This window comes from Oryctolagus cuniculus, chromosome 6 (assembly GCF_964237555.1).
Source record: "Oryctolagus cuniculus chromosome 6, mOryCun1.1, whole genome shotgun sequence".
NCBI classification, from domain to species: Eukaryota; Metazoa; Chordata; class Mammalia; order Lagomorpha; family Leporidae; genus Oryctolagus; species Oryctolagus cuniculus.
This window is the reverse complement of record NC_091437.1, coordinates 16048086-16063104: the sequence shown is the minus strand read 5'-3', so window position 1 is coordinate 16063104 and position 15019 is coordinate 16048086. Positions and strand designations below refer to the sequence as shown.

General features: G+C 50.1%; 1 protein-coding gene across 5 annotated transcripts in view; it reads left to right on the top strand.

Annotated features, from left to right (window-relative positions):
- MARCHF3 (membrane associated ring-CH-type finger 3) overlaps positions 1-15019 on the top strand; it is a 183734-nt gene that overhangs the window by 141074 nt on the left and 27641 nt on the right. For 3 of the 5 annotated variants that reach the window (XM_008254964.4, XM_002710177.5, XM_008254965.4), the window contains 2 exons: positions 7322-7531; positions 13342-14261. The exons of the other annotated variants lie outside the window; for them this stretch is intronic. In XM_008254964.4, the coding sequence (XP_008253186.1) occupies positions 7322-7531; positions 13342-13500 (369 nt within the window). In that variant the 3' untranslated portion in view covers positions 13501-14261. Of the gene's footprint in view, positions 1-7321; positions 7532-13341; positions 14262-15019 lie in introns of those variants that run through there. 5 annotated transcript variants of the gene reach the window in all.

The following is a 15019-nucleotide window of genomic DNA, read 5'->3' as shown; positions in this document are numbered from 1 at the left end:
CTCAGGCAGATAAGCCCAAGTGAGTAAACATTGTAAGGCCATGTCTTCTTTTTTTAATTCCAGCTCCATACATTTGTTATGGTTTCCCTCCTATCAGTTTCCTTCATCCTCATGATGGTTTCTCATTAAAGAGATTGATGGGAAAGGTTGCAGTCGATCAGAGCTATTAGCCACTAGAGTGTAATCTGGTTCCAGCTCAAACTGACCCACACGGTGTCCTGTCTACCTTGGGGATTTAAGCCGATTAACTCAGAGTCTGAGAGGCAGAGTCTAATGTCTCACAGCCACACATCCCCTGCACCCCCACAATCAGTAGGGGATTTAACACATTGACACTGTAATTAGACCCGCGCTCACAGCTAACGCACCTTGACAGCAGCCACTGGCTCCTGGCTCACCTGCAGTGTCCATTTCCAGCCCATGAATGGTACCAATAGCATGCGGCTTTAATTCTCTCTGCTGTCTGAGGCCCTGTGGTGCTGATTAGGGTGAGGTTTCTGTTGTGTTTCTTTCTTTCTTGTACTTATTTCTAAGAACAGATCAATCTCATGGATAAAGAGCAAGCTAGTGATTGGAATGAGATCGCCACAGACGCATGGGCGGCTCACTGCTGGGGCCGTCAGCACCATGCCCACTGCTTTGTGTTGTTGATGGAAATGGGGAACAAGAGGTAGGAAGGGTGCCCAGCCCACCCACACAGTCCCTGGCAGCCATGCGGGGTCCAGCAAGTGAAAGATGCCATACTAGATCTGTCCTTGATCTTGGCTTTGGAAACACAGCTGTCACACATAAAGACTCTTTAAGAATGGTGTTTTAGCTGCCAGTGCTGGCCAAGTGACAGGATAAATTAATCAATATCTCATATCAGAGGGCCATAGTAAACAAACATCCCTATCGTATAGATAAGAACAGTTAAGTCAGTAACCTCCTCTTCCCCCTCCATCCATCTCCCACCCCCTCCACCCTCTGCTGATTCTTTACCAGGGATGGTGATACAGTTGTGTGGTCAGAGTTCTGTCTTGGGAACTAGACTTCATGGACCAAAGCTGAGCCTCTCTTGTACCTCTGTGTGCCTCATTTTCCCTAGCAGAAAAATGGTGGTGATAATAATGATCTCCCAGGGCCGGCTCAGTGGTACAGCGGGTTAAAGCCCTGGCCTGAAATGCCGGCATCCCACATGGGCACCGGTTCTAGTCCTAGCTGCTCCTTTTCTGATGCAGCTCTCTGCTGTGGCCTGGGAAAGCAGTGGAGGATGGCCCAGGTCCTTGGGCCCCTGCACCCACGTGGGAGACCTGAAGGAGGATCCTGGCTCCTGGCTTCAGATCAGCATGGTTCCAGCCATGAGGCCATCTGGGGAGTGAACCAACGGATGGAAGACCTCTCTCTCTGTCTCTACCTCTCTCTGTAACTCTGCCTTTCAAATAAATAAAATAAATCTTTAAAAAAAATAATGATCTCTCTTACAAAGATGATTGAGGAGAAATAAGTGAATTATTCTGTGTAGCATCTAAGATGAGGCATGGCACAGAGTAAGGAATGAGGAGTCATTTACTGCTGTCCATTCAGCACTGTTTGGGTACCCACTGTGTGGCCACCAGTGATGTAAGGTGAGGTCGTGTGGGAAGCCTGCTTCCTGCCTCTGTCCACTCTTCACTGCGTAGGAGACGAGGACACTCCTCCAGAGCAGAGTAAAACTCAGCATTTAATACATGAAGCTGGTAAGGGAGGTCGAAGGCATGTGAAAGCCAGAAAGGTAGTCAAACAATTATTGAGATCCACCCTCTGGATTAAGCCAAAATGCATAATGTTGCCAAGAGTGAACACTGAGAAATTGGATCTCATAGTGGCTTGGTAAAAGAATTAACAGAACAGTATAGCCGCCTAAGAACATTTTATAAAACTGCCATGATAGCATCCCAGCCAGCCAACCAAACGTTCAGCTGACTGATGTTCCCAGGACCAAAGTAGGACTTACTGCATCCTAGCTAGCTACAGTTTGCAAAGTCATAGCATGCACACACGCACATGCGCGCACACACACAGACACACACACCCCGCTTGGTGCAGTTGCAAACAGGAAATGTTGATGTGTGTACAAGGAATGAAAAGGGGATCTGATTTGACTCCCACCTCTAACACCCACTTGCTGTCTCTCCCCCACCACCCATGTCCACACCCGTGAAATGCGGCTGCTGTGGGTACCTGCTTCACAGGAGTGCTGTAAGGACAGAGTGAGCTCTTGCACCATGAACTGCAAGCTTCGAGCTCTGAGCCTGCTCTAATCATGGCTCAGTAATCTTTTTTTTTTTTTTTTTTTTTTTTTGACAGGCAGAGTGGACAGTGAGAGAGAGAGAGAGACAGAGAGAAAGGTCTTCCTTTGCCGTTGGTTCACCCTCCAATGGCCGCCGTGGCCGGCGCGCTGAGGCCGGCGCGCTGAGGCCGGCGCACCGCGCTGATCCAATGGCAGGAGCCAGATGCTTCTCCTGGTCTCCCATGGGGTGCAGGGCCCAAGCACTTGGGCCATCCTCCACTGCACTCCCTGGCCACAGCAGAGAGCTGGCCTGGAAGAGGGGCAACCAGGACAGAATCCGGCGCCCCGACCAGGACTAGAACCTGGTGTGCCGGCGCCACAAGGTGGAGGATTAGCCTAGTGAGCCGTGGCGCTGGCCGCTCAGTAATCATTTTTGAGTGCTTTAGTTAGTTGTGCCTTGGCTAAACACCTGCCTCCCCAAAACACCCTATATATCTCTCTTTTGCTGTTTATGGGGTTGTGTTTCTATCTGTTTCTGTATACATACACATGCACATGGCACACACATGGTTTATACACAGGTGATAGATATGTGCATAGTTATGCAAATAATCCATGATCATTTTGGAAAAACAAAAAATACATACATGGTGGACAAGAGGTTTGCCCAGTAATTGAGCTGCCATTTCGGACATCCACATCCCATGTTGGAGTGGCTGGGTTCATGTCCTGGCTCCACTCCCAATTCCGGCTTCCTGCTCGTGTGCACCCTGAGGGGCAGTGGCAATGGCTCAACTGCTTGAGTCCCTGCCTCCTACATGGGAGACCCTGATGGAATTTCAAGCTCCTGGCTTCAACCTGCCCCAGCCCCAGCTGTTGCAGGCATTTGGGGTGTGGGGAGCAACCTGGACTGGACTGAGTTACTGGAATTAAGGCTTATTCTATGCATCTGCTCTCCCACAATATGGCGCTGAGAAGGGAGTAACAGCTTCTACGCAGCTGCCTCCAGTTCAACCAAGAAACTGTAGGACCTGCTCCTGATTGGAGGAGAGCAGCGTACTCGGCGTGTGGGTAGCAGAGTTGGGATTGGTGGAAGAGGACTATAAAGGAGGAGAGAGACAACATGCACCAGGAACATCTAAGGGGAACATCTGAAGGAACACCTGTGCAGCCCCCGAGAGAGCCGGCCGGCGGTGTGCAGCTCCCCCACGGAAGTGGGGAATGTGGCAGGGGGAACCGCCCTTCCACGGAGGTGGAAGGGTCGGTAGCCAACCTGGGAAGAACCAGCAGCAAACCCGGGGAGGGCCGAGCAGACGAAAGAACAGCGCAGGGTCCTGTGTCGTTCCTCCACGAAGAGGGGGAGCGACATGGGGCGTGAGCCAACAGATGGGAGCTCTGTCTTTGTCTCTCATCTGTCTCTTTGCTGTTCAAATAGATTAAAAATATACATATATATTTTTAAAAAGAAGGAATATATACAAAACAGTTTCTCTGCTGTCAAGAGTAGCCACTATTTGGCCAGGTGTCCCTGTGGCCTTTGTGGAAGTGCATGTGTATGTAATTATGGATGTCTCCAGCTGTGTAACCATATCATTATATATGTACAACCAAAGTACGCATTCTATCCAGCAAGATTTTTGCCTGCTTGGCAATATGTCATGTCAGTAAACATGAAATATGCATTACCTTAGGCAGTTACTCTATGATGTTTAAGTAAACTCGGTAATTTAAGACAGTTCCATACTATTGACACTGTCAACTGGAATTGGATTTTCTGTTGTAAACCTGGCTTGTGTGAGTGCCCTGAATCAGTGTGTTTAGATCCTTCCACAGTCCTCTCACCAAGGCTCACACAGCACAGTCTTCTTCTCGACCACAGGGTACTGTCCCTGTTCCTGCCACAGGCCTGCTTGTGGCCTAGAGGAACACGTGGGGTTCTGGAGAAGACACGGATTTCAGCATAATAGACCGTTTACAGGATGCCTCCTTCCCCAGGGCACAGCAGACAGCACAGAACAAGCCAGGCCCCTAGAAACAGAGTGCATTAGGTATGAACTCCCAGGACTGGTGATCAGGGACAGTAAAATGGCCTGGAAATTTCCCAGGAATAGCCAGGTCACAGAACAGTTAGGAAACAGGAAACAGGGCTCAAGCTAACGTGACTACTGGTGTGCCTTTGCTCATTGACTTGACCTTGGACAGCCATAGTTAGCGATTCATAATTACTTCCTGCCATGCCTGTGTCGTCTCACTGAACCACGTCAATAAATAAGGCACTGGATGAGTTTAAGGGGAGAAGGGAGGTCATAGCCACGGAAGCCGAGGAGGTCACCCGTGGCTGTGCATCTAGCACGTGTTTATGGGGGATTGCGACCAAAGGAGGAGCGAGGGGATCACTCTGGCCTTCCCTTCTGCTGCCAGGGAAAATCCAGACTGCAGGAGAGGTGGGGCTGTGACAGTTGGGCACCATTGTTTTAAGAATCTGGCTTTCTGAATATCTTAGAATATTAATTTTTCCAATTTACTTCACTGATAACACATCTGAGTAAGAGCAGAGGTCCTGATTCTCCTCCCAGCTCAGCCTCTGAATCACCTGGGGCCACACTGAACCTTGCTGTACCTCTGTGAAATTGGGATAAAAATACTGTGTTTCTGCTCTCTACCTCATAGCAAGTGTCCCAGTGTTTTGGCAAGAAAATGTTAATTAATGAAAGCACTTTGAGTTTCTTTGAAGTTGCTGAAATGTTTGAGGTGCGTGACTACACACGGCAGGGTTAATATCATTTACACTTAATCATTTTTGTGTTTACATTAAATATTTATAGTGCTGTGTTTAGAATCATAGACCAGTTAGCTCCCTATGTTTTAGGATGTGTTTATTGGCCGGCGCCGCGGCTCACTAGGCTAATCCTCTGCCTGCGGTGCCGGCACACCGGGTTCTAGTCCCAGTCCGGGCGCCGGATTCTGTCCCAGTTGCCCCTCTTCCAGGCCAGCTCTCTGCTGTGTCCCGGGAGTGCAGTGGAGGATGGCCCAAGTGCTTGGGCCCTGCACCCCATGGGAGACCAGGATAAGCACCTGGCTCCTGCCATCGGATCGGCGTGGTGCGCCAGCCACAGCGCACCGGCCGTGGCGGCCACTGGAGGGTGAACCAACGGCAAAGGAAGACCTTTCTCTGTCTCTCTCTCTCACTGTCCACTCTGCCTGTCAAAAAAAAAAAAAATGTGTTTATTTATCTGAAAGAGAGATCTTCTATCTGCTCATTGCGTCCAAATGGCTGCAACAGCCAGCTCTGGGCCAGGCCAAAGCCAGGAGCCAGGAACTCTGTCTGAGTCTCCCGTATAGGTATAGGTACAGGGGGCTCAAGCACTTGGACCATCTTCTTTCCCATGCATGTTAGCAGGGAGCTGGACTGGAAATGGAGCAGCCAGGACTGGAACCAGTGTACATGTGGGATGCTGGCGTTGCAGGTGACAGCTTCACCCACTGTACCACAACACTGGCCCCTGCTCCTTCATCCTTGAGCATGACCTTCCCTTTCCTCTCATCCAGTCCCACCCTCTTCCATGGCCCTTTCCCTCCCACAGTGCAGGAATTGCTGTCCCGGTCTCCTGGACCGTCTCCCTAGTATCCTGCAGCCCTTATGTCTGGCCAGGCAGCCCTAACCTGCCAGGCCAGGCATCCAGCTCTTGGTTGGGGGTGGGGGGGAGGTGAGATAGAAGACCATCAGCCTGTGTCTTTCCCCACCCCCACACATCATCTGTTTGTCCTTAGTCCTTCTCTGGACTCCTCGGCCTCTTGATACCATGAGGGATGGTGAGATAGGAATTTCCAGTTTTCTGAAAATGAGTGTCCATGTGGATGGGAAGCAGAGCCACCAGTTTGCACTACCCATGTGTGCTGACACCAGCAGGTGACCATTGGGTTGCACTGCCATTGTTGTAGAACGGGTTGCAATAAACATTTCAGCAGGCATTCAGCAGTTAGGCAAGTCGGGGGCAGCACCTCTGTTTCAGAAATTCTCATCTTTAGTCTTACAACAAACATGAAACTTGGGGTATGTTCACTCCTGATGGTAGTGTTACCGAGGTGTCAAGAGGTAGTCCTCCATGAGGAGGTTCAGGGTCCTAAAAGCCAAGGCAGGGACATTACTGAGTTCATGGAGCCTGGGGAGTCTCTATCAGCAGTCCCCACAACCAGCCCCGGGCTCAAGGATTCACTATAGACACTCACGAGGCTCAGCAAAACTTATTCTCGGGGTTGTGGTTCATGTCAGCAAAAGGGTGCACATGCAAGCTGCAAAGGGGAAAGGTCTATGCAGCAGGGTCTAGGAGAAGCCAAGACTTCCCTGTACTCTTTCCCACTGGTGGTACCCAGATGAGCCTAATGTTCCAGCCACTGTTGTGACAAGACAAGCAAGACCTTGTCAGTCATGGACACTCACTGAGCCTTGGTGTCCATTGTTTTGACTGGGGTCAGCACCATAGGTAGGCTGCACGATCTGTGAGATGGACCTCAGCTACTCAGACTCCAAAGCGCCCAGCACTAAAGTAGGCGTTCACCATCAATCACAGGACTGCTGTCAGCTGTCTGATCCAGCTGGGATGTGAGGCCTGAGGCCTTAGGCATGCAAAGTGCTCTTCCCTGGCAGAACCTTACAAGGTCTCAGAGCTCATCTCTGAGAGCCAGTCAAGAGGCAGTCCTGAAAGCAGCTATCTGGAGAAGGTACAACCCAAGGCTACCGACTCAACTCTTCCATGCCTGCATTCCCAGGGTCAAGACACTGGAAGGCTTTGGTCATGTTGCAAGCTTCTCATTGCTCAGTTGTTAGCCCTCCAAGAGTAGCATCAGCTCTTGTTTGCAGATAGCAGTAGCTGTTGAACTGTTTCGGTGCAAAGCAGATCATCTGCATCCAGGACATTGTAAATTATCACTGTTGCCGTCGTCATCATCTTTCAAAGTGCAGGGCCTGCAAATGAGCCCTTGATGCTTTCTTGTCTCAAAACAGGTCTCTACTCCACACCAGCATTTAACCTTCTCCCTTGCTTTTCTCTGTCTCCCCTTCCCTGGCAGTGGCTCAGAAACCCTGGCCCTCAGCATGAGAAGCGGACTCTGTTTGGAGACATGGTGTGCTTCTTGTTCATAACGCCCCTGGCCACCATCTCGGGCTGGCTGTGCCTGCGGGGCGCCGTGGACCACCTGCACTTTAGTAGTCGGCTGGAAGCCGTCGGGCTGATTGCACTCACTGTCGCACTCTTCACTATTTACCTCTTTTGGACACTAGTAAGTATGGCCTATGGCCGGGGGTTCAGACCAGCGGAAGCTGGCAGCCTCACCACTGGCACAGCCTTGCCTCTTGTCTGTAGCACATCCTACCTGCCCAGTGGAAAGCAGACCTTCAAGTGCTGGTGGGAGGGTGGGGTTTGCCTTACGACTGCATGTGATTCTCTGTGTGCATGCACTGCAGGAAATAACAGCTTCTGAGCGTCCATCAGCAAAAGGTATACGCCTTGGACATCTCTCCGTGGTAGTCTATGACTCCCCTGCCATGAGACACAGTGTGTGCCTTCTCTTGTTCATGTTTCTCCCTTTTGCTGGGATTTTGGTGTGTTTGGAATGTTGCATTTGGCCACTGTCGCTGCCACCCTTGCACATGTCATGAATCCTCCCTGCCGGTTATTCTCTTCTTGCATCCTGACACAGCCCAAAGTCTGGGTTGGACTTTGTGGACTGAACTTTGCTGGGTGATTATTCCTATGTTGAAATACTGACTCTGCTGCCCATAAAAGCACCATGTTATCTAGGTGCAAAGCTGCCACCAGAGAAAAGCCCTTCCCCAGTAAGAGTTCCCGGTGCAGGTGCGGAAGCTTTCATGTGCATCTCTCTGCTTGCCATTGGTTCACTTCATGCACCATCTTGATTGCTTGGGCGTGACTTTGCAGCACCCTCCAAAGGCAGCATTGGTTCTTGTTCTGCTTCCCTGTGGGAGGCATGGGGAAGGTGTCACCGTCCTCAAGAACATTTTCAGAAGCCAGGCCCCCTGCTTCGTGGCTGTGCTCTCTCCTGTCTGCTTGTTTCTAATCTGAGCACATCCCATTGTCATTCAGTAGGTATTTCCTACCTACCACGTACCATTCTCATCCATTCTCGCATCCCAGAGCACAGTGGCAGCATGTGCAGCTGCTTCCAACACTCACATTTCCTCTATCTCCCAACCCTGGGCATCAGCTGCCACGCCGCTGACCTGTTCCACTCCTCTCCTGTTCATCATGGGGTTCTACCAGCTCTGACCTTTCCCTCGCTTGGGGGTCTTCAGACAGTAGGGGGACACATTTTAGTTCCAGGAAGCAGTTCATGTCTTGAGCCTGGCTAAGTAGGGGGTATTTTCATGCTAAGAACTTACCAGAGTCTTCTAGTTAGTTTAGCCATTCTGTTCCCAGGCTAATTGCATCCTTGAGACATATACGCTACCAAAGTGTGTCCTGGTGCGTTGTGAGTGAGGTGAGGAAGCTGATCCACAAGTTTCTGTTGTGATGGGAGAGGGTTAGAAATACAGAATTCCACAGTCTAATGGCCCCAACTAACTCTCTTGGAAAGTCCCTTCCCTTCTCTGAGCTGTGGTGAGAAGTGGGGATGGCAGTCAGGCCCACCCAGCCATCATCTCTGGGGTGGTAAGACTGTAGTGAAAGAGTGCTCAAGAAAATACTTTGGAAGATAATAGTTAAGTGTAGTTAGATACACTTAGGGGTCAATAGTTAGACATTTTCTCATCTGTAGTTTTCCTCAGGAGAGCTCCTGTGGTAAAGGGTAGAGGAAGGGGAAGCCTACGTGCTGGGCTTTTAAAGCCACTTTAAGCCCTTTTGGAAAATCCATTCTTCAGGGCTCGCACTCACCCAGAAGAGCAGAAGAGGGGCCGGAGGCAGGAAGGGAAGTCAGGAAGGAAAGAAAGACAGCAACTTGGAGAAAAGTATCTGTTACGGTCTCTACCCCCCATCTCAGAAGAAAGGGAGACTGGGGCGGTAAAGGCTTCAGGACCAGGCTTCCGGACAGTACCTGCGTTCTCCACACCCCCATGTTTCCCAGGGCAGTGCAGCACTAACTGCCTGCATTTAGCAGCCAAAGGTCTTGTGTCAGACCCAAGATGTAGCCTCCTGTTTGCTAGATAAACTCAAATACAGTACTTAACCTCTCTGCTCATTCTTCCTCTTGTATGGAAGTGGAAGGAACACTTGATAACCCCTGGTCAGTGGTTATGACGATGATTTAGCGGAATAACAGCTGTGCGTATATATCCAACCCACAGCCCAGCTTTGCTTCCTCGGCTCCCACCAGACCCTTGTAAAGGACAGAGTCACAGGAGGAAAGAAGCCTTTCTGCCCTTTGGTGTGGTGTGAAAAATGTGCTGTGGAGTCAGCCCAGCAACCGGCACTGAATACAGAATAATTCCTTCCCAGATAAATACAGCACTGAGCAGCCCTGGCAAGAGCCTTAATTCAGAAGCTGACAGCACTTGGAACCTGCCCCACGGCAGAAACCCACTGTAAACAAGCTGTCAGGCTTAAAGAGAATATGCTGTGAAAATGCCTTAGATAAACAAACACGGTGTCAGTCCCAGCCTGGCATCTGCAGGAGCATTTGCCGGAAGGGCCGCACACCATGCCACGCCATCCACTGTCAGGTGCCCCTGGTGCTTCTTGCCAGCTCACGTGGCCACGAGGGCCCAGTCCTGATGCTCACCCAGGAACCCTGCTCTCTGTGTGGTCAGAAACTCAGCTGGGGTCCAAGAGGCCAGGGCTTCAACCCCTTCCAACCCAAGAGCTCAGGCACCAGGAGCCACAGAAACATCAGCACTGATGGCCGAAGTGAGAAGTCCTGGGACAGATGCCAAGCTGCAGCATGAGAAGGGTGCCCACGTCAGCATGAAGACATTGTCCACAAGGAGCTGGTGAGGTGGCGAGGATTGTGGATAGGACATCAGCTGGTGTCCAGGCCAGCATGAAATGAATGAAAGACCAGGTCGTCAGAGGCTCACTGCCTGGCTCACATGCAGATCATGCAAACCCTTGTCATGAAGGAGGGACGCTCCAGAAGAACACTACCCTGTGAGGGCTCCCTGCCTGGCAGGTGCCACCTGTACCCAGGCAGCCTGGGAGTACTCAGTGCCATCCCCCTGCCCTGGGACTGGAAAAGCAGCTGCCCTAAGCCCCAACCCTGTGAATGTGCTGATGTCACACCATAACTTCCAGAGAGAAAGGGCAGAGGACGAAGATGAAACTATAAGGTCTCCTGAAGCCTGCCAGGACTTGATAGCAAACACCTGCAGTCACCAAGATGCCATCCTCTCCCTGGTGGGGACAGGGTGGCCACCAGCATTCTCTACACTTCTGGTGCCATCGCTGAGACACACTCTGGGCCCATGGTAGGCGGCTGGTCAATGAATGAAGACACTCCAAGAAATCTGTCCATAGGCTTAAGGGTCGTATATTTAGAATACTGGCCCAATACTCTTGCTTCTTGCTTTCTCCTAGAAACCTCAGCAATATAAGAAATATGTAACTGGAGTTCTAACATGCCTGCTACAGCGCCTTTTTGGTTTATGTAATTGTTTCCTCACTGACTTTATTCCTCTAAACTAAGCTTCCTTTTTGCCTGTTATAAGGCATTGCAGGAAGCTTCTAGAATAACCCAGGGCTGGAGCAAACCTGTGGTCGCTCTGCACTGTACTCAGCTTCCTTTATTATCCTAATAACGAGTTACCTTTATGAAGCCTTCTTCTAATGGACTGGATTTGCCTGCACATCTCATCTGGTTGTCTACACACACATGTGGATTTTTTTTGCCCTTGGCCAAGAAACCAGGACACCTGCTACGTCGTTGACCCCATGTATTCCCTGATGCCATGCTTCTTGGGCTCCAATATATATGCTGATCATCCGGGGACCTTTTTCCAATGCGCTCTGGTTCCTCCCTTTGGGTGGGCCCCTGGTTCTGAAAGTCGGACAAGCTCCCAGTGATGGAGCCTGCTGCCCCTCACGACCACACTGAGAGCAAAGCCTTAAGGAGCCCAATCTTTGCTTCTTCCCCCAGTTTCCTGGAATCTACTAAGGAGTGTCAGAAAATAAACAACAGGCCAAGGACACTGGCACGTGTGGGGCTGCAGGATATGCATTATCTCACATGCACTATTCACACATGACAAATGAGGGAACTGCAGCCTGTTGATGCCAAATAACCTCCCAAAGTCACATACCAGCAATTGGAGGGTGAGGATTCCAACCGGTGTGTCTGGCCATGGAGCCTGTGACCTGCTGCCCGCACAAGCCACAGCTACTTCTGAGCTGCCTTGTGCAGAATGTGCCCAGCCTCTTAGCATCGCAGAGGAAGGACTTCCCAATGTGTGATCCAGTGCTCCTGTGGTATCTCTGGCTTCCAGGCTCCTCATTAGTTCTTCCTGTGTTCTACCTCTTTCTTGCCCTTGGCCCTCAACCTCAGGCTCTCCAACCTGCCACTGACATTCATGAGTGACACTAGGCAGCAGCAGGGTAGTCATTGGAAGAGAATCCATGTTTGGGGGGAAAAAAAGAAAAGAATGGATCCACTTTGGCATCTTTGGGCCCTTGTGGAAAAAAGCACATCTGTGTGAGTTTAAAAGCTTATATTTTCATACGCAAATCTCCCTGGCACTTAGCCTGTGGCATCTGCTTCCTAGCCTCAGAAATGTGAGCGGGTGGCCTTGAATTTCATGATCCTGCCAGCAGACGACTAAGCTCTTTCTAAATAAAGACCTGTGCTCCCCTCTGCTTCCAGAAATAGGTCAGCCCCCTTCTGACCACCTTGGGTCCTCTCTGGGGGTCCAGACCAGTCTCCAGGCTCCTGTCCATAGTCAACTCGAATGATGCATCATTCAGAGCTCCTGGGCACCTTTCTGCCCTGCCCTGCCCTTCCCTTGGCATCTGGATGCACTCAAACGGGTACCTACTCCATTTTTAAAGGCAGTTCACACATCTTCAAAAGTATAGGATCTGAGTTTCCTGGGCAGTGCATCAGTGCTTCATGCCAGATTTCTCCACAACAAACCACAAGTTTCAGTGTGTCATTCCAGAATATTTACCTAAAAGCAAGCGCTTTGGAGGCATAATTATGTCACAGTTGACCACAGAATTCACCTCTCGTGCTGTCCTTGTTTTATGTAAGAGCAACTTCAGTTTAAAGCTGTGTTGCAATCACAAAGCCCAAGTTCTGAAGAATTTCCTGGGTGCCAGGCACTGTGGTAGGCTCTGGGCACGTGAAGCTGGATATAATGTAAGCCCTGTCTCAAGGTGCTCTTCACGCACCCAGAGACAAGAATGCGTACTTGGTGTACAGCGCCCTGCACGTCTGCCTGAGCAGGCACAAGGTGCTGCGGGCTCCCATGGAAGTAGTGCTTCACCCAGCCCGTGGCTCAAGAGGGCTTCTCTGGATTGGTGGTGCCCAGGCTGAATCTTCCTCACTGACAGCTGCAGAGAGCTGGAGCTGTGGGTGGTTAGGGATCAAAGCTCACCAAGTACAGTTGTGCACATTGTCCCTAAACCTGCATGAAGGGTGTCCTCCTTGCCATCATGGGAATGGGTCCCTTTGAGTTGTACAGTGTCTGGCCTGTGGACAGAAACATGAAACTCTGGCATCCCTGTCATTTAACAGAGAGGAGCCTGGGCACCAGAGAGGCATATCAGCCATGTCACACCCTGTCCTGATGCCTCCAGCTGACCTTCACAGCTGACATTTGGGGGCCCACTAGCCCCAAAATCAGTCCAAACGCAGAAAGAACTCACTTTCCTACTCACATTCTGATTTGATTCAGGATGTGGGGGAACAAAGGCACCCACCCATGCAACCCTAGCCATAGGCTCACACGGGATGCTGGCTTCGGCTGGTGATGCAGCTTACAACACTGCACTGCTCACCAGCACTGTCTTGTCCAGGGTGCATGCTCCACTGCGTCACCACTGCCTACAGCTGTCGGCACCTGTTTCCAGAAGCAGTTGTTTTTGAGAGCGATGATCAACTTCTGCTCACCTGAATCCCTTCTCTTATTTTTCTTCTGCCATTCCCAGGTGTCGTTTAGGTACCACTGTCGATTGTACAACGAATGGCGTCGGACCAATCAGAGGGTGATTCTCCTCATTCCAAAGTCTGTCCACTTACCTTCCAACCAGCAGTCCCTGCTGGGCCTGCACTCGGCCAAGAGGAACTCAAAGGAGACAATTGTGTGATGTGCGTGGTTGGTTGCTTGACTAGTTGTCTGGAGTCTGGAAGTTTCTACACTGGCGCCATGCACCCAAGCCACCCCGAGGCCCTCCTGAGGCCCGTGGGTCCAAGAACATCCCGAGGTGCATTAGCACATGGCCTCGAGCAACGCCCTCCGCCAGAAAAAAGCAAACGCCGTTTGACTTCAAATCGTGGATACTGCAATCACGTGATAGTTGCTGAGCTGCCAAACGTGTTCATTTAGCAGATACTGTATGGGGGTGCTGAACACCTCTTTAACATATGAGGAAGATTGTCATGCTGAGGGTGCAGTTCAATTCTTCCTTTTTTATTACTATTTCAGATATATAAATATATATATATATATTAAACTTAGATGATAAAATCAAAAAGCCAATGTAAAAACTGGTTTCTTGGTTTGGATGGGCTTTGTTTGGGCTAGCTTGTTTCGCAGTTTCTACTGTGGATTCTTGGGGGCAATTTGATAGCTTGAGTGGTCTTTCTCATCTCGTTCATGTCCCTTACTCAAGGAGGTAGTACAATGACTGCAGAATGACTTGTATTGGAAGGCTGTTTTGTACTAAATTTCACTTAATTATTCAGTTTTTAAAGGGAGAAAAAGGCGCAGCAACTGTCCCACACAGTGCGCTGTTTATTTAAATATCATTAAGGAGAAAAAAAATTATGGCGAGAAGCAACTTGTTTGGTACCAAGAGCTGATAGAAACTATTTTCTAATAATAAATATCCAGTGTGTGAAAGACAAATCCCACTGATTGCAGTTCTCTCTCTCTCTTTTTAAAAGAATAAAACCTGTGAAATTTTCCAAAGTAGATTTTAAAAATTAAATAAATAAAACAGGGGGAAAGCAAAAAGGTTGGTGTTCTAACTCCCATCTCCTTGAGTGGATGTCTTAATTCTGCATTCCTAGTGAACTGGAGGATCATTAGACATTTCTAGGAACCTGAGACCTGTTTTGCATATCAATTAGCACTCCCATTGCTCTATTGAATTTCTAGCTTGACAGGTAGATGCAGCAGAAAAGCCAGTCCTAGCAGCCAGGCACCTAGTCAGAGACCCTTTGGTCCTTTTGTCTGATTTTCAAAAACAGGAAGCCCACACAGTGCCTTTGCCCAGCCATGAGCCAATTCTGTCACAGCCAAAATAGACTTTTTCTAAGGGCTTCGCGTTCCCCCTTTTATCCGTGGCAGAATGAAGGGTCTGATCTGTCGCCTACTTCGAGTGCAGCGGGGCCAGGGAGCCCAGGTCTCTTCCCAGCAAAGCGCCGGCTGGGGTGGGCACCCAGCCGTGAGCTGGGATTTCTAGAACATGACCCACATTCTCAGAATTGCTCTAGTATCTGCCTTGTGCTCCCAGAGCAGGAGAGCAAACGGTGCAGCAAGAGGGGAGCGATTTATGTCCACAGATGGATGGAACCGGCGCAGGTGTCGCCTTTGTGGGACAAGTCCTCCGTTCATAGGCTGCTCCTTCATGGCCTGGGGAGGGAAACAGCTGCACTGCTCTG